Consider the following 26,353-nt stretch of genomic DNA (forward strand, 5'->3'; position numbering starts at 1 on the left):
GAATAATCAGAGTATAATAAATTTACATTAAATTCAAGGCTCCAAAAAATAAATGAAAATATCGAAAGGTTGTTGTCAATGTCTAATTATATCTCGTAAGGTAAATTGTAATACGCAGGTTATAAGCAAGTCGCAGTTGTCGGCTGTCGCACACAAATCACATTCACCGATCATCGTCAATACTGTGGTCGAAACTATTTCGCGATTATTCTTTGTACAAACATTAAAATTGCTGCATTTGATGAATTCGAATTTCGAATGGCCTATGTTTACATTCGATATAAATAGTGTATGATAGTAATGAAGAAATGAGAAAAATTGTATGCAACTATGAAGTTTTTACTGATATTATTGTTTTCATTTGGATGTTATGGACAAGATGGTATTGTAAGCAGTGATAATAAGGTGAGATACATAGTAGTGTAAATAATAATAATATTGTGTAAAGTGCAAGGTGATTTACAATCATATTATTTCTCAGGAAAGTACTGAGTTATCAAGGACTTTGGATGACCGGCCCCTGTTGTTTGCTACACTCGGGGGTGGAATGGTAGCGGTCGAGCCAGTCTCCGGGAATGTTATATGGAAACTGAAAGATGGTATGTATGTCTATTTTAGTAATCAGCGTGCTGCAACAGTGCTTTACGAATTACACAAAAATTTACAAAATTACAATATTATCTAAAGTCTAATTCTTGTTGTTTTTCACCAAATATTTAATCAAATATTAAAACTATCAATAACTAGCATAGTTTTAGTCTGAAAAATTTTCAATCAGTTACAATATTTCATATTTTGAATCTTGAGGTTATATAAAATGGTCTACTATGTATAATTTTAGATCAGCAACAATCTAGTTGATATTAACACACAGAAATCCTACTGTAAAATAATGAAATTAATAATTCTGTTAATCATTATATATATTTCATGAATGATTCCACTTCTTGACAAGTTATAGATAAAATATTTTTGATGCCTAATCAGGTAGATATTATTCATATGATAATTGTTAATCTTATAAATTAAGGATTATTTATGCCCTAATTTTAGTAGGCACACACTTATGAAAGATAATTAATATATAATATTATCTGCATTATTTTATATGGTATCCTATATGAAGTTCTAATATCACTTATAATTGAATCAGCTATTTATGATTCATGAGTATAGAGAGATGATAAACAACGGAAAAAATTCACAACTATTTGGTTTTAGTACTATCTTAACTAGCCTCTAATTGAGTAAATTACACTCTACAATTTAATCAGAATGCTCAGAAAATTAATTATATATTTTATTACTTTTGTATATTGTCACATGTTATGATTGTCTCTGAATAATATAATTAACTGCACAAAATGATTTTATTTTTTCTTTTGTGTGTGAATTTATTTTTACTTATCACCTTGCTTGGGGCTGAAAAATTTGTATAGAGATTTTGTTAGCTTTAAATCAATTAATACATATATGCCCCTCGCCACTTATTGGACTGGGTGTAATTTATAATTAATATAATGTATAAGTCTATATAATATATAAAATCCTACATATTTTGTTTATCTGTTTAAGATTACAAGTAATAATAATTTAATATCAAACCGAATACATGACATACAATGTTGATCATAAGAACATTAAAAATATCCATATCTAAAAAATTCAATTGCGACGCATGTTATCAACACATCGGCCATTTGGTTATAGGCGTATGGATTGCATCGGTGTAATTACTATGGAGCTATATCTATTATCTATGCTTTGTAAACATGTGTCAAAGATAAATAATAAATACACGTTGCGTTTAATCAATGCTTTGTAAAGTCGTCAAAAAAACGTGGCAGCACACATCTTTTTAATAAAAATCCAGTGGCGCTATAACCATCTATGGGTATTGCCCTTTGATTGCATTCGTTTATTTGATCATTTTTATTTTTTATTGACAAGTACGTCATCAGCCTGTGCCCGACAAATGTAGATTTTTGGGTTTAAGGATATTTTCTCACGATTTACCGTAGGTGCAGGTTAATTGGGTACATAGAAAGACCAATCCATTGGTCATAGCATGATTCGAACCTCAGGGCAACACTATTTAACTAACTTAGATATACTAGGTTATTTGTGCGGGTTTATTGATTTCGCTTTTTAAGGCATTTTTTGCCGCGCACCACCACTATGTGGGACTAGTTGCTCACTGAAGTATTTCCGAACCAATTCGACATAGGGTTCAAGATAAAGGCGTTACAATTCCTAAAAGGCCGGCAACGCACTTGCGAGCCTTCTGGCTGTGTGTGCCCATGAGCGGCGGTATGTTTTAATATCAGGTGAATCCCCTGCTCGTTTGCTCCCTGTAATATTAAAAAATATGCTATTGCTAAGTCTATAATTATTTTATAAAACTATCTGGCTGGTCGCGCTTAATCTTAATGGACTATACAATACAAAAATAATATTTCGATTAGATTCTTTTTTAGTTAAATGTCTCGGGTTTTTCTACTATTTGAAGACAGTTTTCGATGCGCCTTGTTAAAGTAGTATAATTTATTATTTTGTCCTTTATAATTCTATACGATTTTGAAAAACAAAAGAAGTTACTAGAATTATGTAAAAGAGTTGGATAATTAGTATCGCTAGATAGTATACTAATGGAAAAGGTCGTATAAAAAAAATAAGTGAAATGTAACACGGCGTGAATGTCATGTTATTGATGGCTCTGAATAATTATTGTATACGTGAATATAGTGTTAACTACAGTTACTTGTTACGATAAGGTCTGAATCTCATTAGGGGGCGTCCATAAACTACGTGAGGTGTTTAAGGGGGGGAGGGGGTCGAGTCAAATCTCATTTAATCTTACGTAGGAGAGAGGGGGGGTCTCGGCAAATATCACGTTTTCCTAAAAAAAATTTCTGATTGAAAAAAAATTTAGGAAAACAGTTGACCCTAAAGGCCATGTCTGCAACTTCACGCTAACTCCATACCTAAACGCTCAACATTTCACTTATTTTGTTTTAGTCGTAAATAAAAGCACGAAGAAATTGTTTTTCTTTTTACAATAACAATCCAACGCGTTTACGTAAGAAACCCATATTTTGAAAAATCTCACGTGAGATTGGGGGATGGGGGAGGGGGTTGAATAAAATCTCACGAAATCTCACCAGGGGGGGAGGGAGGTACAGAAAATTAAAAAAAACACCTCACGTAATTTATGGACGCCCCCTTATTTGGTGATAAAAGTATATATGTGTGACTCATATAGTGAAATACTTTATATCACTCAGTTTTACACATTAAAATAAATAAAGAAAAAATAAAAAAACACTTCGTTACTTTATATGTATGTAAAATATAAAAACAGATTACATAAGTAGTTAGGCAACGGTCGGCCTTAACACTACCAAACTATTTCATCTAAAAAAAAAAAATGCGTGTAAAGTACAAAAAATGCATAAAAAATTAACAAAGACAAAAAATTACATGTGCCGCTAGAAATACTAACTAAAATCTAAAAAAATATAATAATAACATATTATATATGTTCAAAGAACAATATTATTTGCAACCTTATTCTTATCTTCATATAAAAAAATATTCGTCAAAAAAACTCAATTATTAACGATGTTCTATTATCGTTAAGCGTTTTTTAGCGACACATTAAACAAGGTGACCTGATTTTTTACAGAACCCGTGGTGAAAGTGCCTAATCAACATGCAAATTTGATGCCCCAATTTCTGCCTGATCCTCGTCATGGTTCCTTATATATGTATGGGCCGAGGGGGGACAAGCAGATGTTAAAAAAGCTGCCCTTCACCATACCAGAGCTTGTAGCCAATGCGCCGTGTCGTTCTAGCGATGGGATTTTGTACACGGGCAAAAAGAGCGATACCTGGTTTATGCTTGATCCTTTGACTGGATCCAGAGAGCATATTTCGGGTAAGAGCATTTTTCATAGTAATTTTTAACTGTAAGGGATATAGATCCTAGACTTGGAAACTATTTCACCATGCCTCCTGCTGATAGCGGACAAATCTTTGTTTTTAATTTATTTTATTATTATTCATTATAAGATGTCATGTGGAACATGGTGTAATGGTTGCAGCTCCTTACAAACGTTGTGTAAAACAAAAACCTTGGCGATTAACAATAGTGCCGGAGAGTTTATTGCCAGTTCTTCTCTTCCGTTCTACGCCCTTGATTTGAGAACTGGCAGTAAATGTAAAATTAGAAGCATTTAATGCATATTTCTTTTTTTGACGTTCATAAGTACACTGTACAATGTGTTACCTACATGAATAAATGATTTTTGACTTTTGACGTTGAATCCCTTATGTCAAAATCGAATACATTTATGACGTACAGGAGTTAGACTCAGTGCTTAGTCTCGGTTCTGAACATTATGATCACTGTAGTTAATTAAAATTTGAATTCAAGATTTCTATAACTGTCTTATTAGATTATTATTATTATTTTCAACCAATTACAACGACTGGGCACAATAACGAGAAACAAAAGAGCCTGTTCAAAATAGTAACGGTCCTAAAAAAAAGTGTGCGTGTACTTTATGTACGCGCGTAAGAAGTTATACTTCTTTGGCATTATTAAAAATAGTTTTTGATTGCATGCAAATAATTAATTGCAATTGAATAATCATGACTGGAAAAGGAGTCATTATAGTCAATAAAGTTCAGTTTACATTTGAAAAATTAAATAAATAAATATTTATTATTATTCTCTCACATTAAGTGTAACATAAATTCTACTATTATTCGAATGTTGTTTTTAAATTATTTTCAATGCCGTAGCATCTTCCGTGGGCAACTTCATTCTGTTAATTTTGTGTCACGGTGCGCGCGCATCGTAAGATCTCAGCCGGGGATCGAACCCGGGACCCATGGATTCGCAGTTAGGGGTACTAACCACTAGACCAATGAGTCGTCGTTTCACTTTCATAAATTTTTCATAACGCGCCTAAAGAAGTATAACTTCAATAATAAAACACATTATCAAAAAAATAATCAGATATCTCGTATAAACCACAGGTTTCGAGAACACGAAAATATTCAAAAGCGATACAGACAATACCTGCCAATTGGATAAGAAAAAAGGTGTTTACGTTGCTCGTACGGAGTATAACATACTGATGCATGATTCCAAGAATGAAAATCACAAGTGGAATGTCACATTTTTCGATTACACCTCGCATGATATGGCCAAAGAGATGCTCAACGATTATGGTAAGTCCTTATTATATTAAACGCATTTTTCATGTGATGTCAAGTATACTTTAATGCTTGATGCAATATGGCTTTAGGAATATTTATAAATTGTCTTTTGAAAATGGAAAACCAAATTTATTAGTATAGTATGGCCAATTTGTTAGATGAATTTGACAATTGACAACATTGTAACGAACTCTAAAACGGATATTGTTTATTATATGTATTTACAATAAGTAAAAGTAAATCATAAATTTACCTTCTATTGTCATTATTACATTAAAGATGTAATCGGAATATAAAAAAAAAAGCAATTGTGTAGTTCTATCTTCGGAAAAATAAATTAATAGATTAAGAGTTACAAGGTTACGCTATTGAATTTTGGTGAGATATTAAATTGTAAATAGTCCATTTTCTTCGAAAAGCTAAACGACTCTAAGCTATATAGTTGGTTATATTAATAAATTCAATAAATGGTGTTGAATTTAAATTTTGATGTAACAATATATTACTGTTAGTACACAAAATCTTGTCCGTCATATTATTAAATCTATAATTAATGTGAACAATTTCGTACCTCATTTTCGATCAGGTTCTTTGTACCAGTCAATATTACTACCAAGTCCATCGTGTGACGGTATCAAATGCGCTTAATATAGAAAAGAGTTTGACCAGTAACAACGAATAATTTATTTTTCTAAAAAGGCAGACAGTCGGAGAAAACACGACATAAAAAAAATCAAAATACATGCATCAATGACATGCACAAAAAACAAACATTTAAAGGGAAACATTGTAATTATAAAAGAGATAAGAATAATACAATAAAAATAAACGACATTAAACTATTTTAAGGAATACAAATATTAAATCAAATATGCAATTTAACAATTTAATATATTTCTTCTTTGCCATTGTTATTGGTGACGGAACAATAGATGCAACATCTTACGCCTGAAGACATGAACTGCCATAATATCAGCCTCGCATGTCCACAAAGCGTTGTTTACTGCAGAGATCTGTGTAGATAATTTTTCGTGTATTAGTTTATAGTTGCTGCAGGTTTTGCTGCGATAATTTCACTTATTTAAAATACTGTTAGTTTTTGTATGTCTGCAAATACGTAATAATTAAAACGCAATTAACAAAGGATTGTGCCGTGAATGTGAAAAATAGCACTCAATATTGTTTGAAAATTTAGGTTAATGTAAGGCATTTCACTAAGTAGTATAGGAATTGTTATTGATAAGGAGTAGGTATTTAACGTTAACATAATATGTATTGTATCTTTTATCTAAATAAGCGTATCGAATTATACTTTCATACTAATGATAATGTCATGTGGTTAAAGTAAAATTAAATACATGGCAAGACCTATTAGTTTTTGGTCTAGAGTTCATAGGCTTTATTTTGTTTTGTTGGCATGTATTGTATTTACGTATCCGCTTATCGCTAGGCGATATGGCGAGTTAATTTGAGTTATGTCAGAGCTTATCGCGCGGGATTCCACATGTTCTTAATAAATATGGACTATACTGATATCAGACTGGGGTTTCATATTTTTGGTAACTGACATCCTACACTGATTAGTTTTAATAATAAAATTTAAATATCACGAAACTCAACATCATTATTTAGGTCAAGGTTTAGATTACGTACCTACCTAAATCAGCCACGGTGTCGTTTTGAGATTTTTTTTTTTAGAAAAATGACTTTAACTTAATGTCATATAATCCCTAGATGGGGCAGAGGGCGTCCACAGTGGGTCTCTATCGCGTTTGGTCTTGATTTCACATCGCTCCAAGTCTCTCCTGCTCTCTTTGCTTCTGCAACTGTACGACCGCGACGTTAGGTTTGCTTGGACCGAGCTTCCGCTTTCCTATAGGGTTCCAATCAAGCGCCTGCTTAGGGATGTTTGAAAACTCTTCGGAGCGTAAAAGGAGTTATAGTAGGGCCAATTTAATAGTTCGTATGTTAGACCCCACCAATGACGTAATCCTATAACGGCGGGTATAATATATTATTTATTCTTCTAAAGAAAGAACTGCAAAATCGCTTAGTTATTCAATTCCGATTTCATATTTATTGTAATAATGACAATAGAAGGTAAATTTATGATTTAATTTTACTAATTTTAAACATAATACACAAATGTTCTAGAGTTCGTTACAACGTTGTCAATTGTCAAATTCATCTATTGATATGTGATCATAAATTTGGTATTCCATTTTCAAAAGACAATTTATAAATATTCTCGATATTACGTTCGCATTAATTTATCCTAATCTTAATAAATTCGCTAGCAGCGATGCCCGGTTTTATAATAACTAGCTATGTCGATCAAAGAGTTATCTGCGTTCTTCAATAAAAATAATACAGAGGAATTAAAAATAAGTATTGATGAGTAAAAGTTGAATGTGGCGGTAAACAGGAATTTGCAACCACAAGTATGCATTAGTTATATCGATTACAACGCCAGCTGTACTGGGTCCCACGTGTTATTTTAATATTAAATCAACTCCTTTCGTTAATCAATTGCTCGGCTATAATTTAAATGATTTTTAGTCTAAATAACAACCTCATCTAGGTTAATACTATAAATGAAGTATTTTCGAAACAATTCGACTTATGATCAATAAAGAGCGTACATATCCTAAAAGGCCGGCAACGCACTTACGAGCCTGAAGGCAATGTGAGTGTCCATGGGCATCAGATGAGCCGCCTGCCCGTTTGCCCCGTTACATTAAAAACTATATACATATAAATATTTTCTGACATTGATACATAAGGTGAACCCGATCTCATAAAGAAGGGTAGTGCAGGGTAAGGTACTACTAGTACATAAAACCTGCTTATTTAGTATAATAATTAATTGGCTGTGTTTTATTGTTAATTACATTTTTCTTTTTATATAATTGCTTTTTTAACTTTCGATTAAAGTCGAAGGTCGTTTTGTGTACACTTATTGCATATAAAGCATTACTAAACACAACATGTGATAGTAATATATGTTTTTAGTGTTAATATTATTGTTTAAACTTATTCCTTGGCTTAATACAATATATTACACCTCTCTCTTCTTTAACGACCTACTTGTCTTGTCTCTACTTATGTTATAGCTTTTTCCGATTATTTCCAGGTATAATTCATTTTACATCCACATCAAATGGTCGTATAATGTCGTTCGCGCGTAAATCTGGTGATCTCGTGTGGTCTCACAATTTCGAGACGCCCGTGGTCGCTGCGTACTTGCTAGACAGAGATGGACTTATTTCTGTGCCTTTCAACTCGATTGGCGATGACACTCTGGATCATATAATGGAAGATGCGACAACGTTGAGAAATGGACAGGGAATTAAGAATTCGAATATCGAACTGTAGTAAGTTGATCACTTTTTAAATGTAGAATTGCTAATGCACAAACCGTGCCAGAGCCATAAAGGAAAAAAAAGTAGAATTTACATTATTTTAAAGGAGGTTTCATATAGTTTTATAGGCTATTATCAAAAAAATTTACTATAGATGTAAAAAGTTTAAGAGGGGTAAAGCATATTATTTTCTCATTTTTAAAATTGTTTCTCAATAGAAAACCCTTTAATAGTGATAAAACATTTAATTGGTGAATTTTATTATATTTTCGACTTACGGTCAAAACCGTTTATAACGACATTGAAGGGACCGTATAGTTGCCGACGTTATATCCAATAGTCGTTATAAGCAATGTCATATACACAAGTACAGTACATATGCATGTACATAGTTATATTATCATAGATAACTATCTAGAATAGGTAGGTATGGGTTATAATAAGGTATGTTAATATTATAATATGTAAACGAGCCAAAAAAGAAACAAAAATATTTATTACGAAATAATTAGGTACAAAAGTAATCAGTCATTTTGGTCTGTTTTTTTTAAGCCCAGTCTCAAATATTTTTTGCATTTTACGTTTCATACTCCTCAAGGTATGAGTATCACCAGTATCAAACTGTTCGTTAAAGGCAACAAATTTTTTGCAAAATTGTTACAGCGTTAAAAGCCTCCGAAATCGTTGTTGGCTGAAACTGTTCGTTGGGAGAAAGTGCGTAGGTAATAATATGCCTAAATATTTATTCAATGCCTTTAAATAAGCGGTTGGTCGTTATAGCCGATGAATATCTATAAAATTTCGTCGTTGTAAGCGATATGTCGCTGTATCCGATGTTGTTATAAGCGGTTTGTTTACTGAATAGTTTACTAGGGATTCGGACGGGACCATACAATCTGGTTGTAATAACCGATAGGTCGTTGTAAACGATGTCGTTATAAACGGTTTTGACTGTATATGGGTTTTATCCTAATGGTTACCGGTTGTATAGTATTGCGCCTATATAAAATTGTTTCATTTCGTTTAATAGAGACTGTAAGTAGTGTTATTGGACACTTTCTTATGTTAAATATCCTTTTTATTAAATTAGGTTAGACTTAAATTACTTATTAGTCTTAAGTTAGGCTAGATCGTAATATTCCATGTTGTCTTAGTGAAGACAAATGTAAAAAAAAATCGTTTGTCGAGCCTTATTGGTATTAATCTAAGTTATATAATATGCGCAGTACATAATATATTTTCTATGTAACCTTGTATGTAATTATTTCCGTTGTATTCTATATTTTCAATCGCTAACCGTGGCATGATATATAAGTTTTTACATAGAACCAATTTAATTTCATGTAAATTATTTTTCTAAGTGAGCCTGTTTCTAAATATTAATTACTTTTTTGTTATCGTTCTATTGTTTTTAAGTGTTCTTTGTCGAAATTAATTAGAATTGTGTTTCGTTTACGGGACACACACACATACATGATGGTACTACTTTTTAATAGAACGGTTTTTAATCGAAATAAATTTTCGTACGTCAAGTTATTCAAATATATATATGTTATACGATTTCAAACTTAAAATGATTTATGGAATGGTCGCTGATGAGGTCGTAGGTTTAAACCCCGGCTGTGCACCAATGGAAAGTCCAAAGTATGTGTGAATTTAACAGTCGCTTGCAGTACGTAAAGGAAAACACTGTGAGGAAGGACGAATTACATCTAATAAAGTCCAAGGCGTGTCAGGCAAAGAAGACTGATCATCTTTCTTGCCTTTAAAAATCAAATGATAACAAATGAGATACAGAAATCTGAGACCTAGACCTAAAGGTTGTAGCGACACTTCTTTTTTTAAAATTACTTGTAGTAATTAAGTGCATCACATATGCTCTTCATAATTATTATTAACGATTTATGTCATGATCACCTGTAATTGTATTTTTTCTGGTTATCAAACGCAGGACCTCGCTAGTACGCATGGAATAGTCAAATTCCTCCATAGAACATTTAATTTATACGAACTCATGTGGAATTTTTATTATGGTTTAATTTTTTTCCAGCCCCACTCTATACATAGGCGAACACAACCACGGCTTATACGCCCTTTCATCACTAGTAGACAAAAACACAGTAACAATATCAACGGGACACTCACGACCCTTGTTACTCGAAGGCCCGACGGCAATACAATCTACAGAACATGCGTACGAGCCCTATAAAAACGTGCACTACCAACTTAACGATATAAATCTACACGTAACCCCGCCGTACTTGTTACTAGGGCACTATAAAGTGCCGGAGTTGACCACATCGTGGCTCCCACAGCTTCCAAATTCAAATTTGAAACAAGAATCAAGTGGTATGAAGCTTATTAATGGCCAGGTTCAAAGGGAACAAGACGAAAATGAGACGAATTTAAAATCGAATTCGATATCTGTGTCGGTTCAAACGGATGAATTGTTTACCGAGTTTAGTCTGAGACCGGATTTATGGTATAAGCAAGTGTATATTTGGGTGAATCAGCAGGAGAATAAGGCTTTGAAGGTGGCGTTGATTGTGCTTATGGGATTGGTGGTTACGATGTTTTGGTATTTGAGGCTACAGGTACGTTCTTTTGTTATTGTTTATGGTATGGCATGTTCATATATAGATTAAGCTGCTCTGTGATCTGTGGTCACAGATATTCATTTATCAAAGAAAATTGATTGTTTTGAAGGTGTCTCAATTTTTTTTAATACCATATTCATGATGCAATAATCCCAAGTAGTATCCGAAAGAGGATATTTGACGTGAGAACGTCTTATAATTCGATGGAACCGGCTGCACGCACGAAAAAACATGACTCATGCGGCGTTACCTCGCTCTGAGGCGTTCCATTTAAGGCTTGAAGTCCAAGCGAGAGCGCGGAACGAGCGACACAGAGGCACAATCGGCCTCCGCGTTCGGCAGCTTTCGACATCTTTATTGTATATAAAGTATATATCTATTATATTGTAATCGATCAATTCAATTGTGATTTCCATTTACCTCCTCTATATCCATACAAGATATCTATCAATCAAATAAAATTAAAATTTTCTTTTGAATTATGCAACCATTCCATCAGTATTTTCTTATGACGTTGTCACGTTCAACTATCGTCAGTAAACCGACTTTACAGACAGCCGATATTTTTTTCTATTAGGTTTGGCAGTTCATGGCAATTTTTTCCTTATCCGGTTTTGGATTATTATAGAAGCTGTTACAAATATCCTCTTACTATTTATATAATGTTTATCGTAAATATCGCTAATATGTCAAACACGTAACATTTTACGAACACGCCGACTAAAAACAAGCAATTCCCAGAATTTCTCACTATGGTATTTTAAACATCTGTAGGTCGTGTATGTTTGTTTAATGTTGATTACACAGCCTGCACATAATGTAGCTAATGTGATAGCGCTGTATATAATAAAATAAAATAAACTATTAAGACGTATGTAATGTCTAGGATATCTATTTTTAAAAAGCAAAGGATTTTTGATGATGTATGATGTCCCGCTCTCCTGTGGGTCTGAGACATACTAGTTCTCTTAAAAAGATGCAAAGCCGTGGTTCATAAGCTCCGTTTTACGAATTTGACTAATATGACGTCACACCTTGTCACTACTAGCAAATATTTTGTGTTCTTCGCCTATGTTATATACTAAATTGAGCAAATAAAATATACTGAGGTCAATAACCTATTATTAAATTATCGGCAATTGTCAAGTTTATTACTGACGTAGTGTCCTTGACCTTGTTGCTTATTATAAAATTTTTACTCAATCTATTTAGTTTCACATACCTATCGTATGATATTTATGACCTAATTCGACTTAGGGTCCTTCAAGAAAAGAGCATTCTTTTTTTAAAATTCTTTAAAGGCCGGCCGGCACTCGCAACCCCTCTGGCATAGAGACTTGAGAGTGTCTATGGGCGGCGGCATAACTTAATATCAGTTGAGCTTCCTGCCCCTTTGCCCCTTGCTCTATAAAGTTTAGGATCGCGCGGTTTAAAATCTCAATTTTATCAGAAGTTATCCGGCGGATCGGACCCATTGGTAGTCGAAGACCCCGATGAAATGTTCCAGGCACTTTAAATTATTTACGATTTTTTTAGGCCCGGGAATTTCAACAGTTATCCCAAGGAGGATCACGTAGTTCTAACATGTCTACATCATCGCAAGGCGAAGTGACTGGTCAGTTGTTGGAATTAGGTGATGGACTCGTACAAATCGGAAAAATCAGTTTCTATACGGATCAGGTTTTGGGTAAAGGCTGTGAAGGCACTTTTGTTTACAGGTAAGATCATCAAAATTAATTAATCATACTAAATTTTCATCTATGATATTTAATATGTAATTTACGTAAATTTGTATATAGTGCAGTGTTGGCTTAGCTTCAGCGTGAGAATCTCATCCCTGAGGTCGTAGGTTCGATCCCAGGCTGTGCACCAATGAACTTTCTGTAAATGCGCATTTAATATTCGCTCAAACGGTGAAGGAAAACATCGTGAGGAAATCGTGCATTATACCCAAAAAGTCGACGGCGTGTGTCTTTCATGGTCTTTCGGCTGATCACGTACTTTTCTATTAGATTGACAAATGATCATGAAATAGATACAGAAATCAGACCTAGGGTTCTAGCGCCACTGTTTTTCTTTGCATATTTTTATTGATATTATATCTACGAATTAATATGAATTAATTAAGTTAAGTTAATAATGAAAAGAGACGTAATTATCACTCGCAGTAAAACCACTATTAATGTGGACCACCGCACTTAATAAAATGGGTGCATTCACTAACAAATAAAATGTATGAATAGACTCAGATGTTCAGACTCGTATTGAAATTGAAAAGTGGCCTGGCCAAACGGTTTGTCATCTCTGACATGTCAAAAATGATAGCTGTCAGAATTCTACGGAATTAAAAATCAGAGTATAGTTACAATACGACATCTGTCCATCTTTTCTTTTGTCGTCCTATACATCTTTCTTTTTATTGTTAATATTATTATTTTATTCGAATGCAAAAAGTGTAAAATCGTTTTGTTAAATTTCAGAGGCACATTCGACAAACGTGCTGTTGCGGTGAAAAGACTTCTCCCGGAATGTTTTACGTTTGCCGATCGCGAAGTGGCGCTCTTGAGAGAATCCGATGCGCACGCGCACGTTGTACGCTATTATTGTACGGAACGGGATAAACAATTTAGGTATAATTTTTGAACATTCAAGCTAATTGGTTTAGGTTCTTAATATTTGTATAAGCAGTGTTGGCCTAGTAACTTCAGCGTGCGACTTTTATCCCTAATGTCGTTGGTTTGATCCCCGCCTGTGCACCAATGGAATTTCTATGTGCGTATGCAACATTCGCTTGAACGGTGTGTGTCAGGAACAGAAGGCTGATCACCTACTTGCCTATTAGATTGACAAATGATCATGAAACAGATACAGATACAGATCTGCAGCCCAGGCCTAAAAAGGTTGTAGCTCTATTGATTTTTTTTTATTATGTAGATATGGTTCGATTGAGAAAATTAAAATCCTACATTGAAACATTGTGCTATATTGAAATAGTTTAATATACAAAATTAAACTGTTTAAAAGTTCTTTATGCTTGAGTAGTGTCGTAAATCGCGAGTTGTGAGACTCGACGAGAAGTCGGAGAAAGTGTGTTTGAACAACGATTAACTTTGTACCACTATCTGGAACCTAAACAGTACCACCACCTGGTACCTAAACAGTACCACTATCTGGAACCTAAACAGTACCACTATCTGGAACCTAACCAGTACCACTATGTGGAACCTAAGCAGTATCACTATGTGAAACCTAACCAGTACAACTATCTGGAACCTAACCAGTACTACCATCTTGAACCTAACCAGTACCTAGTGGAATCGATAGAATCTTGAAACTAGATTTATTTTATTCTAGAATACGGGCCTCAATGTTATTTATTATTTTATTTCAGATATATAGCTTTGGAGCTGTGCTCGGCTACGTTACAGGACTACGTTGAGAATAAACTGAGTTTTGAATGTAAAATTGACGCTGTTGAAGTACTGAGGCAAGCAGCATTGGGCCTGTCTCATTTACATTCCATGGATATAGGTAATATATGAATTAAAAAAAAATATATATATTTCTAGTAGACAATTAGTCAATTAAAATCGTATGATAAATGATATTTTGTAACCAAATAATACATCCTTTAAGAAAAGAGCGTACCTATTTGAAGGTCGGCAACGCACTCGCAAGTCTACTGTCAGTGCGTGTCTATCACTATATGAGGCCCTTACTTGTTGCTTGTTTAAAAGAAATACACATGGAATTGATTCTCCTCCTTCGGTTTTTTAGTCTGTTAAAATACTGTTACATAAAAACTTTTCTTTTTTTTCAACTTTTAATTTATTTTGAATTTGGAACACGTATATTATTTTAAAAACTTTCGGTTTTGCGCCATTTCACATATTTATTTGTGTCCATTGTCAAATTACAATATGGAATGGGGTGTTAAAGAAAATAGTATTGCAGATCGCCTTGCACAAAGTGGGTCACTCGCTCGTAATAATTTTTGTGTCTCTCTTTTCAACTCTTTTTTTTTCCTACTAAGCAGGGTATCAATTAAATGTTTACCATAGTTATTTTGGAATATCTTTGAAAATATAACCTAATTACTCTACTTATCGTCTGACAGCTGTCAAATAGTTTCAAATTAACATAAACTAATTAGTTTTTACAGTTCACAGAGATATTAAACCACACAACGTGTTACTCTCGATGCCGTCTGGATCTGGCGAAGTTAGAGCCATGATATCCGATTTTGGTTTATCTAAGAAACTAAATATTGGTCGCGTGAGTTTCTCAAGACGTTCTGGAGTAACTGGCACGGATGGCTGGATCGCCCCGGAAATGATCAATGGCGAGAGAACGGTATGTTTAACATCCTTTAAAACAAATATGGCTGTTATCATAAATAATTTAGATATTTTTGATTATAGATTTAAGTAAAAAATACTTATGTCAAGAGTACCAGCCTTTCTATAATAAAGTTAATACATATATACATATTTATTTATTTTTAAATTACAACTTTGTTTCATTAATATAACAGCATACGCCACGCGTAACACGCGTGAGTTCATGAGTGAGTGTGTGGGTGCATGTGTGCGAATGAGTGAGTGTGTGGGTGCATGTGAGTGAATGAGTGAGTGATTACACATTATGTGTATGAATGTTTCTAGAGTAGTAGTAGCTATGATTTCTATGCTCTATCACATATTGTAACCACGAATTTAAATGAAAATATGTTTATGGTTTCAGACAACTTCAGTGGATATGTTTTCACTGGGTTGCGTGTTTTATTACGTGTTATCGAAGGGACAGCATCCATTTGGCGATGTCTTGAGAAGACAGGCGAACATACTGACTGGAGATTATAATTTAGATACTTTAGAGTAAGTATATTAAATTTTAACAGTTATTTCTGTCTTTTTAAAGACTCGAATATTTGACTTAAAAATAGATACTTTGTTATATGGTTTAGGGAGCGTTCAAGTATTACGTAACACAATTTTTGAAATTATTGATGTAACTGCCCCCCCCCCCCATGTAACTCGCCGTAACGTTTTTCAGTACCCAAGTACAGTAAAACGTTTCGTGACCACCTAGTGACTGTTTAGTTACTATTATGGGGTGTAAGTCGAAAATAATATTAACAATAACGCGTAATTCGATCCCCGCCCCGCATCGTAACGTTTTACAAAAGGACAAAATTCGTTACGTAATACTTGAACGCTCCCTTATTTGTTTGTGTGCAATAAAAAACCCTTATTTAGTTATTTATTTAAAAAAAATATTACCCAGAAACATACATTAACAAAATCGGGACGTAGTAACTCCTACAATAAGTATGTTATTTTTTTGCAGTAAACTATTGCCTGAAGAAGAAGTAGTGTTAACAAAAATATTGATTCGAGCAATGATATCGGCTAAGGCAGCCTCGCGGCCTCCGTGTGAAACTGTACTTAATTATCCTATATTTTGGGGCAAGCAGAGTATACTTAACTTTTTACAGGTAATATTCCGGTTCGAAGGTCCATAAATAAGGACTGATATTTAGGTTAGATATATATGGTCGTATCTTTAAATATGTTTACCTGGAATTTCCCGGTATGTTCTTCAAAGTCTGATAATTTTCTGAATAACCAATTTTTTTTTTTAATATATCGTCGTTTTTATATACGTCAATCTTTGGTAAAGGTTAATTAGATTATCAATCATTTACAAAAAAATATACTTTTAATGGAATTTAATTTAAAAATTAAGAATATTAACAACAAAGCATTCTGTGACTTTCTGAAGCCATTTTGACATTTCTTATCTGTTAAACCGTGTTTAATAGTTCATGGAACTATTGATATGTTTCAGGACGTAAGCGACCACGTAGAAAGCTGCAATTCAGGCGCAGATCACCCATTAGAGTTGAGCACTCGACGAGTGCTGAGAGGCGACTGGCGTGGACATGTATGCCCGATCGTTGCTAATGACCTTAGAGCGAGACGGACTTATCGGGGCGATCGTGTCGCACATCTACTTAGAGCTATACGGAATAAGGTATAAAAATAATACTAAAAAATATGAAACTTAAGCTCCATAAGATTTTACTATGTGTTATGAAATATCCAACAAATAGTTAAAGGATATTAACAAAAAGCAGAACAAACAAGTGGTCTAAGTAAAAATAAACTAAATCTTAACATTATTTATATTTATTTATTTATTTATTATAGCCTCTATTCGGACATGCCAGTATTTTTCTTTATTTTTCGTATATTGTACTTTTCTTCCACTTTTGCTTGTCCGTTTGCCAGATGGCAAAGGCCTCCTCCAACCTTCTCCATTCTGGCCTTTCTATGGCCACTCTACCCCATGTTGTTCCCGCGACTTGTATAATGTCGTCGTCCCACCTTTTTTGTGGTCTACCTCTCTTTCTCTTTCCATCTCTTGGGTACCATTGTGTGATTATTTTACTCCATTTGTCCTTTCCCCTGATCATGTGGCCTGCCCATTTCCACTTTTGTCTTCTTATTTTCAAAGTTATGTCCTGTACCTTAGTCTTTCCTCTGATGTTGCTACTCCTTACTTTGTCTTTTCTTTTGATCCCAGTCATGCTCCTTTCCATGGCATGTTGACATACGGAGAGTTTATTTGTTACGTTTTTTGTTAAAGCCCATGTTTCGCTCCCGTAAGCCAGCACTGGCAGGATGCATGTGCAATAATTTGCTTTTCGTTGAATTGTGTAGGGTCTTGTCTTTCATCACTTCTTTTAGGCTCCAATATTTTTTCCAGCTGTTTGCAACTCATCTTTCGACTTCTTTGTTTCCGTTATCGTCTGGAGACATCAGTTGACCGAGGTATAAATATTCTTCCACGTAGGGGATTTGGTTCTGCTCCACTATTACAGGGTCTTTGTTGCCATTGGTCATGATTTTTGTTTTTTCCGGGTTTAGCTTCAATCCGGCCTTTGCACTTTCCGATGCTAGATCATTTATCATCTTGTTTAGATCAGTTGGTGTTTTTGCAAATAATACGATATCATCAGCGAATCGTAGGTGCGTTAGCGCGCGGCCATTAATAGTTATGCCCATGTCCCTCCATTCCAGATTCCTGAAGATCATTTCTATTACGGCCAGAAAGAGTGTTGGTGAAAGGGGGTCACCCTGTCTCACGCCTTTTTGTATTTGAAATTTATTTCCTTCTTTTTCTAGGCGGATACAAGCCGAACTGTGTTTATAAATATTTTTTATAATTCTTATATATTTGTGCTCTATACCCAGTTCCTTTAAGGCTTCCCAGATTTTTGAGTGTATCAAAGAATCGAAAGCCTTACTGTAATCAATAAAAGCTATGTAGTATACAAGCTGGTACTCATTGTATTTTTCTCTAATTTGTCTTACAGAAATCTTAACATTAACTAAAATTAATAAAGATGGGCGCCAGGAGGATTTTTGGACTATCCTACCAAATACTCCTCCCTTAAAAGCCGGCAAAGCACCCACTAAAATGGTTGTTTATGGGTTGCGATCACTGCCCTTATGACGTCCCGTAGGCCCGTTTTCCCCCCTATAAAAATAAACTATTTTTATGTGGTTACTTTTACCACATAAATAAATTTTTCTGTTATTACCTTATTTTAGTGCGTTTAATAAAGCTAAAAACAATTGAAATAACTTCAAAAATTAAAAACTAAACTCTAAATGAATTATTAAAGAAAACTTACCTTTTACAATATACAAAAATTCGATAATTTTATATAATTTCACAAGAAGACAATTTTAATGTCAAGAACGTGAAATCACTGTCTGTACCTATCTTTACTGCAGCTTCTCTAGTTTAATTAGAATAATTTCTCTGAAATATAACCTAATTTATAACTTGTTTATCTCTCAGAAACACCACTACCGAGAGCTGGAACCCGACGTTCGGAAAAGCCTTGGCAAGGTACCGGACGGATTTGTAACTTACTGGTTGCAAAGGTTTCCACTTCTCCTACCTCACGTATTTCTTCAAATGCAACAATACCGACACGAAGACATAATGCTAGGCTACTTCACACAAACCTTCACGTTCAACAGAGATGACGTCACAGAACTTATTGAAGTGACGGAAGAACTCTGCGATCACGCCCAAAATGACCTATTTGTCAAAAGCAAAGTATACTACGACGAGAACGACCCAGAAAAAAGATTCAAAAGAGAATCCCTACCTTCAAAAGAGAAACCTAAAAGAATAATGGACTGGAGAAGTGATGATAGACCGAGACAGGACGATGTTAGATTAAGAGATAGGCATTATAGAAAGAAAGAGAAGAAACATGATATGCCCGTGTGGAGCTTGCCTCCACAAAGTTAGTGTTAAATGTTTAAAATATGCGCAAAGTTGGTATTAGATTTTTTATTTTACAAAAAAAACTAGATCAGTGATTAACAAAGCTAATTATAAGATTTCGTTTAGAACGTAAGAAATCATTATTAAGGTTTGCCCGGGTTAAGTTTATCCAGAAGATATAGTATGCCATAGATTTTCTATACATTTATTTCTTATAGAATTCTATAAAACAAAAATCTATGACAACTAGTAATGTAATCCGGGCATTAGTCAGAACGTGATGAATATAAAAATATAATTAGTACTTACGTATTTGAATTACGCGTTATTGTTAATATTATTTTCGACTTTCCAGCACATAATGGTAACTTTTAGCTATAAAGAGTCACTGGGTGGTCACGAAACGTTTTACTATTGGGTACAGAAAACCGTTACGGCGCGTTACACGGGGGGAGGGGGGGTGTCCCAATAATCTCGTGCGTAATACTTGAACGCTCCCTAATATGAAAAGTAAGTAATACGGAAAATGTAATGCCGATTTTTACGGTACATTTAGTCTAAGATTAACTAAGTGTAATAATGTTTGGAATTCATAAGTCAAAGACAAAAATCACTATAATTTATATACAAAGGTCCTTGGTCATTGACTAGGGTTTAGGCACATAAAATTATTACAGCATATAAAAGACAGAACATCTGTATGTAATTTAAGTGTTTAAATGCTAAGTGAAAAAGGTATTCTTATATTGAACTCAAACATTAGATTTTCATACTAAAATATTAGTGTTCTTGTAACCATTTTGTTTAATTATTAATTCATGAACAAATAGAAGTGGTGTACTATATCGTAGCAAACCTTAAATATATTATGTATAATATGACAATTTTTAACGTACTTTGATAGTATAGATTTCGAATGTAATTGATAACTTTGAACATAATGGGACCAATTAATGCTATCATAATTAAGACAATTATAAAACTGTCATAAGACATTTGTTAAGAATTCTAAGTTAACATAGCAACGCTAGTAATATTTAAAAAAAAATATTAATTAAGATTAGCATATTCGAATATTCGCACTTTATTGCAATACATTCACATTTGCACTCTCTTATTCATAAAATAGTTCAAAAAAGACAGATATTACTATAGTTAAAGCAGTGTGATGATTACTGGCAAAACCTACAACTTCTGAAACTGAATTTTTATGGTCCTTCGAGCCGGATGAATATTTTAATCACATATAAAACTAAGCTTTACTAAATTAATTAGTTTTTAATATAATTGTGTTAATTTACAAAATTTAGCTTGATTTAAGATGAATTATACATTATACCAGTGACATAATATGACAGTGACCACCTAGTCAATTTAATACTAATGCGCTCATATTGTATTCTCGAAGGTAACGCTTTTTCGGGCAATTGACTATTTTTATTGTATTTATTTTAGAATATTTATTGTTCTTATACATAAGATTATTATTAAATAAAATCGTAATATATTTTAGCTTAGTGAAGAGTACACAAATTATATTTTATTATGTTGAAAATGTTTGTTATATATGATATTGTGTGAAGTGACTGAAGGTTTTTTAGGTAAAAAAAATATCTTACAAGTTTTTTATTTGGATAAAGTTATTAATTTAGATTAATTGTTGTAGTACACATGTAGTGTATAGAGGAGCATTGTAGCAGTATGTAACAATAAATGACATTTACATGCAAACTAATTGCTCAACATACAAATGTATTTTGAGTTAAAAAGATTGCAACATTATTGCATATAAAAAGAATTTCAATTCATAATTATAAATCACGCGAAAGTAATATATAAAAACTTGCCGCTTTCTTTAACATTGGCATGAATGCGGAATGATTTAAAAATTGCAATTGGTAAACACGAGCGTGTTTTAATTAACTAATGTGCTATGATTCAAGTATTAATTGTTAATCTACTATTTATAAAACAGATGAATATTTTTGAAACTATATGTAATATATTATGCTAAATCTGTTTTATTATTTACGTACATTTCTTGTATGTGGTATCTCTTTATTTAAAAAAAAAATATAACTGAAAACTATTGCCTAATCTCGTACTATATACATTTTTATAATAAGTTTTATATTGTATCATCACAGGAACTTACAGGAAGGTTTGATGTCAATAAAAGATTGTATTATTTAAAAATTATTTTATTTCATACAGTTATAAAAAATATTGCAAGGCAAGAATTTAGTCAAGTAGTAAATTAAAAACAATCAGTCTCAAAAATTTAAACTTGGTCCAGTATGGCACATTGCAGAAAATTAACCTTTGTGCAAAAATATATATAACAAAACAAGATTCATAAATAAACTTTAGTGCTTACATAAATTATATTGCTTTATATAGTACAATACACAATAATATAAAAACAATGATTATAAAAAAATGCCCACTTCTTGAGTAACCAACACTAAATTTTAAACACGCTGGAATGCAAAAATTGCTAATAATATTTTTATAACAATAACAAATGCTTTCAATTATTTATAAATTGATGTTTTATTTAAATACTTTTCTATTAAATCTATAATGGTTAAGTGGACTTTTTGTTTTGCAACATCTAACGGTGTCTTCTCGGAGGCATTGGTCATTGTTAAGTCGGGTTGGAAGCTTAGTAATGTCTTTGTAGCTCCTATATTTCCTATTGCACAGGCATCATGCAGTGGAGTATTACCAGAGAGATCAAAAGCATTTATATTTGCCCCATTGTCCAACAGATAATGGAGAGCTACAGTTTTATTATGTAGAGCAGCTAAATGTAAGGGTGTCTGCCCCTTCTTGTTTTTGATATTGATATTTGCCCTATTTAAGATAAGAATTTTACATAATTCATCGAGGCCATACCGAGCTGCAAAATGTAAAGGTGTGTAACCATTTGAATCGCAAAAGTTTACATCAAAATCAGATATAGTTGACTGGATTATTCCCTTACAATTAGGGCATTCACATAAAGGGTGACAAAGAGATTCTTTAATTCCACTTGTAATGTTTATATAGTTTTCATAATTAATATTCATGTAAAAACATGCCAATTTAATATCGCCATATGAAATGGCCTGAAGAATTCTTTCAATGCGTTTAAGATTTTCAACTGTTTTAGATGCATTGTTGCGGTCATTACTTTTAATTTTTAAACTTTGTAACTTTGAAAAAGGATTAATATTTTTTAAATTCAGCTTCTTAATATCCAAACTAGTAATATGGATATATTCATATAAGTTAGGTGTACTGGATTTTAGAAGCTGCAAAATTTTTAAATTATGAGCCAAGTCAAATGCAGATTTCCCATTGCGATTTTGCAATGATGGTTCTGCACCATTTTCTATTAGTAGCTTAGCAATGCCTTCATAACCCCATTTTGCAGCCAAATGTAATGGAGTGTTTCCATTAACATTACAACAATTTATATTTATCTGCTTTCTTCCATGTTCTGCAAAGTAGATAAGAGCTTTGACACAATTTAAATGACCATTGTTAACTGCTACATGCAATGGGCTATTCTTATCAATATTAGCCTTGTTGATATCAGCACCAGAATGCAAAAGGAGCAATAGTGCATTTTGATGACCTCTTGAAGCAGAATAATGCAATGGTGAACATTCATTTAGGTCTGTAGCATTTAGCTCAGCTCCCATATCAATTAAAATATCAACAATTGCTGCTTTACCATGAATAGAGGCTACATGTAATGGAGTGAGACCATGGCTGTCTCTGGAATATATAGTGGGAGATGTTTTTAAAAGATTTTTAGATAACTTTTGGCAACATTTTTTACAATTACAAAGTGGATGACATAATTTTTGGAATATTTCAACATCACTGTCATCATCATCATCATCCACATCATTTTCACTTAGAGGTAACTTGAAGGCACTTTTTTCATTATCATGCATATTATTTAAATGTATTCTATTTCTTTCTAACAATGACTGCACCTGTTCAGTATGATTAGCTTTGATTAAATCAAACACATACTCCAAAGTTTCTTCACGGCTAGTTGTTTCACAGGTTGAGGTAGATTCTGTCATGCTGCTTCGTCTTTGATAACAAGAGCTCATACTGTCTTCTGAGGGATTGCTTTCATAATAATATGATTCGGGATCAGGAGGACCTGCTAATGCTCCTGATTGTATATGTTCTATGACAGCTTCTAGAGTAGTTATAAGAAATATACTTTCGTCACCATCCCCTTTGCCAATACCACTAAATCTAAAGTCCTTCATGTAAGTCAGTTGACTGTACCAGTTGGGTAAACCAGATTTAATTAAAAGAAATACAAAAACTGGTAGTAAATCATCAGCAGTTAATAAGGTGGCATCTGTGCTACAATCACTTTTATTAATGGCATTCAATGCTTGTTTCAAACAAAGAACTTTCTCCAACACTGTATTATATGAGTCAATTTTAGAGAGTATTTGCTTTGCTTTAGGTACAGCATGATATAGTTCTTTTTTGATATCAAGATCTCTCAGCTGTATGTCACACATATTCCTAATTTTTTTATTGAGATGTGAATCTTCATATGAGCAACTGGTACATATAGGCTTGAAAATGTAATCAAATAATAGTTGTTGCATGTAACACTCAACAGCTAACTTTATGTTCTCCAGTATATGTTTAGATGTTTTAGATTTATCCCTTAAACGTTTATTCTGCAATGCAACTTGAAGACATTGTGTATAAAGCTCACTAACAGCATCCTTTAAATTACCTATAGCAACAGGAAGTGTAGGGTGTTTCTTAATAAATATTTGGACAGTTAAATCTATTTGATCCAATACCTGACGGCCAGCGGCCTGAGTCCATAGTAAATCAATGCAGTCATTAATAGAGCACAGATTTTCTTTTGTGACATCATTATCTCCAACATTAGAAGTTGGTTCCAATGGGGCTTCTATACACCACACTTTATATTTTATGAAATCTTCAGTATAGAATGTTTCTTCAAACAAGATATGACTTTGAAGAGGTAGTCCTTTGGTAATGTCAAGTGTGATTACTTTATTAGCAATAGTTACCTGTTTTTCAGTAAGGGTGGTGTAGTGTGTTTCTGGTAATTCATCACTAGGCACCAAGACATGGGCACAGTAGTCCTCAATAGTAAACACACGCGTATTTAGGCTTCCTACGCGAGGCACACAAACTATCCATGATTCAGTTATGCAATGTTGAAATAGTTCCAAATATTCAGTTTTAAATGCCACAAAAAATGGATTGTCTGAAATAATTTCATCATATCCACCTTCCATTTCACTAATATTCTTTAAACTTTCTTTTACGAATTGTTTTTATCCGATTTCAATATTGGATATTACCAACGTTCATCCACGACAACGACACTAATTATGTTAATTTAAACGCAAGAAAACCAGTTTAATATAACAACCATTATTTTGTCATTACAATTATGAATTAATATTATGCAAGTGTTTAGGCCCAATGATTTTGTTTTAACTTCCAAAGTTCACGTTAGATTATTTTGCTCACTCTTGACAATCTCATGTTTAATAATAATTATTCTGATTAAAATACGACGACTTCGAACTGAAGTTACCACTATTCATAGTAAACAAGTTGTATTTTATATTATACTCCACGGTGAAAAATTTACTACTTGTTGTCTTATGCATATAACTAAAAAGTACGGTTTTAGTCTTTAGACTTTAGTTAATAATAAATAAATTACTGATTAGTTAGTACTTAAAGACAGTAATGCCAACTAGCAACTAAAAATATTCCTCCTAGGACCAACTACGAATACCCCTAAATTTTTTATTGTACACTCGGCTTGAGAGTTGATTTGAAATATAAATTAATAACACATTCAAGTTGTATAAAATAGCTGTTGTAGTTCTGTGGGCGCGTTATACACATTTATATATTTTATTAAATAAATGACCTAATAATATGTATTAATAACTACATTTCCTATCTTTTCTTTCTTTAAGTTTAGTTTTTTTATCTTTTCTTGGAACATATTTTTTTTTGTTTAATTTTTTTCTTATTTTGTCCTTTTCTAAACGTTGAGTTGTTATTTCGATCTTGGGATATAAGTTTTAGCCACGCTTAGAGTTTACATTTGGTTTAATTTGTTGGTTGGGTTCGAAGAATAATATAAATTATATAGAAAGGGCGTTTCTTTTATTCCTTGTAAAAAGTACCTACTACAAATCTCTCCTTAATTTCCCTTAAATTTGGGGAGAAAACGTCCAAGTTGGCAACACTAAAAAAGTAGACACTTAAGCACAGACTAGGAAGTAGGAAGTAAAAACTTCAGTCTATAATCTTACGCAGACTTTAAGCCTACACAAATACAAATAACCGGTATATTATATCCAAGTAAATATCATTTAATGAAACAACACACCTTTCTTCTTAAATTATAGATCGCATTTAAATAAAGGTTCCGAATTTACAAGATTTTTAATGTAAAATAATCTCTGTAATGGAAAATGATAGGAGGATAGATATATATTGCTTGTCATTATTATATTAATAAAGTAGTGCACTTAATACAAATTAAGTTCAGCTAATCTGTAACACGACATTTATTAACTGTTCCTGTGATTCGGAGTTACCCGGGTCATTATATGAATACGTGTGGAGGATGGATGGTGTACTGTTCCTCCACCCTAAAATCCTCCTCCTGATCCTCTAGGCCTCCGCCTCTAGGGCCTTCAGGTCAGTCAATGGTTAGGTAAGGATCCTACCTTTATATTGAAGGAAAAGTTCACCATACTTGCTCCACTGCTTATATTAAGACACATTCAGTATTCTAACACACTAAGTTTACACTTGTCATAA

The 26,353-nt window shown here is 33.1% G+C and overlaps 2 protein-coding genes across 2 annotated transcripts; one reads left to right on the forward strand and one right to left on the reverse strand.

The window, feature by feature from the left end:
• The first annotated feature begins 131 nt into the window (after positions 1–131).
• On the forward strand, positions 132–20,118 carry LOC125057010 (serine/threonine-protein kinase/endoribonuclease IRE1). Its single transcript, XM_047660415.1, has 14 exons — positions 132–405; positions 482–599; positions 3,686–3,937; positions 5,044–5,238; positions 8,360–8,600; positions 10,639–11,182; positions 12,722–12,903; positions 13,666–13,815; positions 14,577–14,716; positions 15,348–15,538; positions 15,929–16,062; positions 16,535–16,682; positions 17,036–17,221; positions 19,058–20,118. The coding sequence occupies exons 1-14, from the start codon at positions 331–333 to the stop codon at positions 19,517–19,519; spliced, it is 3,018 nt and encodes a 1,005-aa protein (XP_047516371.1). The 5' UTR covers positions 132–330; the 3' UTR covers positions 19,520–20,118.
• A 1,562-nt stretch (positions 20,119–21,680) lies between these two features.
• On the reverse strand, positions 21,681–25,184 carry LOC125057011 (ankyrin repeat domain-containing protein 27-like). The gene has a single exon (XM_047660416.1). The coding sequence runs from the start codon at positions 24,796–24,798 to the stop codon at positions 22,030–22,032; it is 2,769 nt and encodes a 922-aa protein (XP_047516372.1). The 5' UTR covers positions 24,799–25,184; the 3' UTR covers positions 21,681–22,029.
• Between the last annotated feature and the right edge of the window lie 1,169 nt (positions 25,185–26,353).

The sequence above is a fragment of the Pieris napi genome, chromosome 16, assembly GCF_905475465.1.
Source record: "Pieris napi chromosome 16, ilPieNapi1.2, whole genome shotgun sequence".
NCBI classification, from domain to species: domain Eukaryota; kingdom Metazoa; phylum Arthropoda; class Insecta; order Lepidoptera; family Pieridae; genus Pieris; species Pieris napi.

Bases quoted from the DNA above. Each gene is read 5' to 3' on its own strand.
- LOC125057010 (XM_047660415.1), top strand. From the start codon at position 331: ATGAAGTTTTTACTGATATTATTGTTTTCATTTGGATGTTATGGACAA. The intron at 13,816-14,576 runs GTATAATTTTTG...ATTTTATTTCAG, and splicing joins GAACGGGATAAACAATTTAG to ATATATAGCTTTGGAGCTGT. The intron at 14,717-15,347 runs GTAATATATGAA...TAGTTTTTACAG, and splicing joins TTTACATTCCATGGATATAG to TTCACAGAGATATTAAACCA.
- LOC125057011 (XM_047660416.1), bottom strand. From the start codon at position 24,798: ATGGAAGGTGGATATGATGAAATTATTTCAGACAATCCATTTTTTGTG.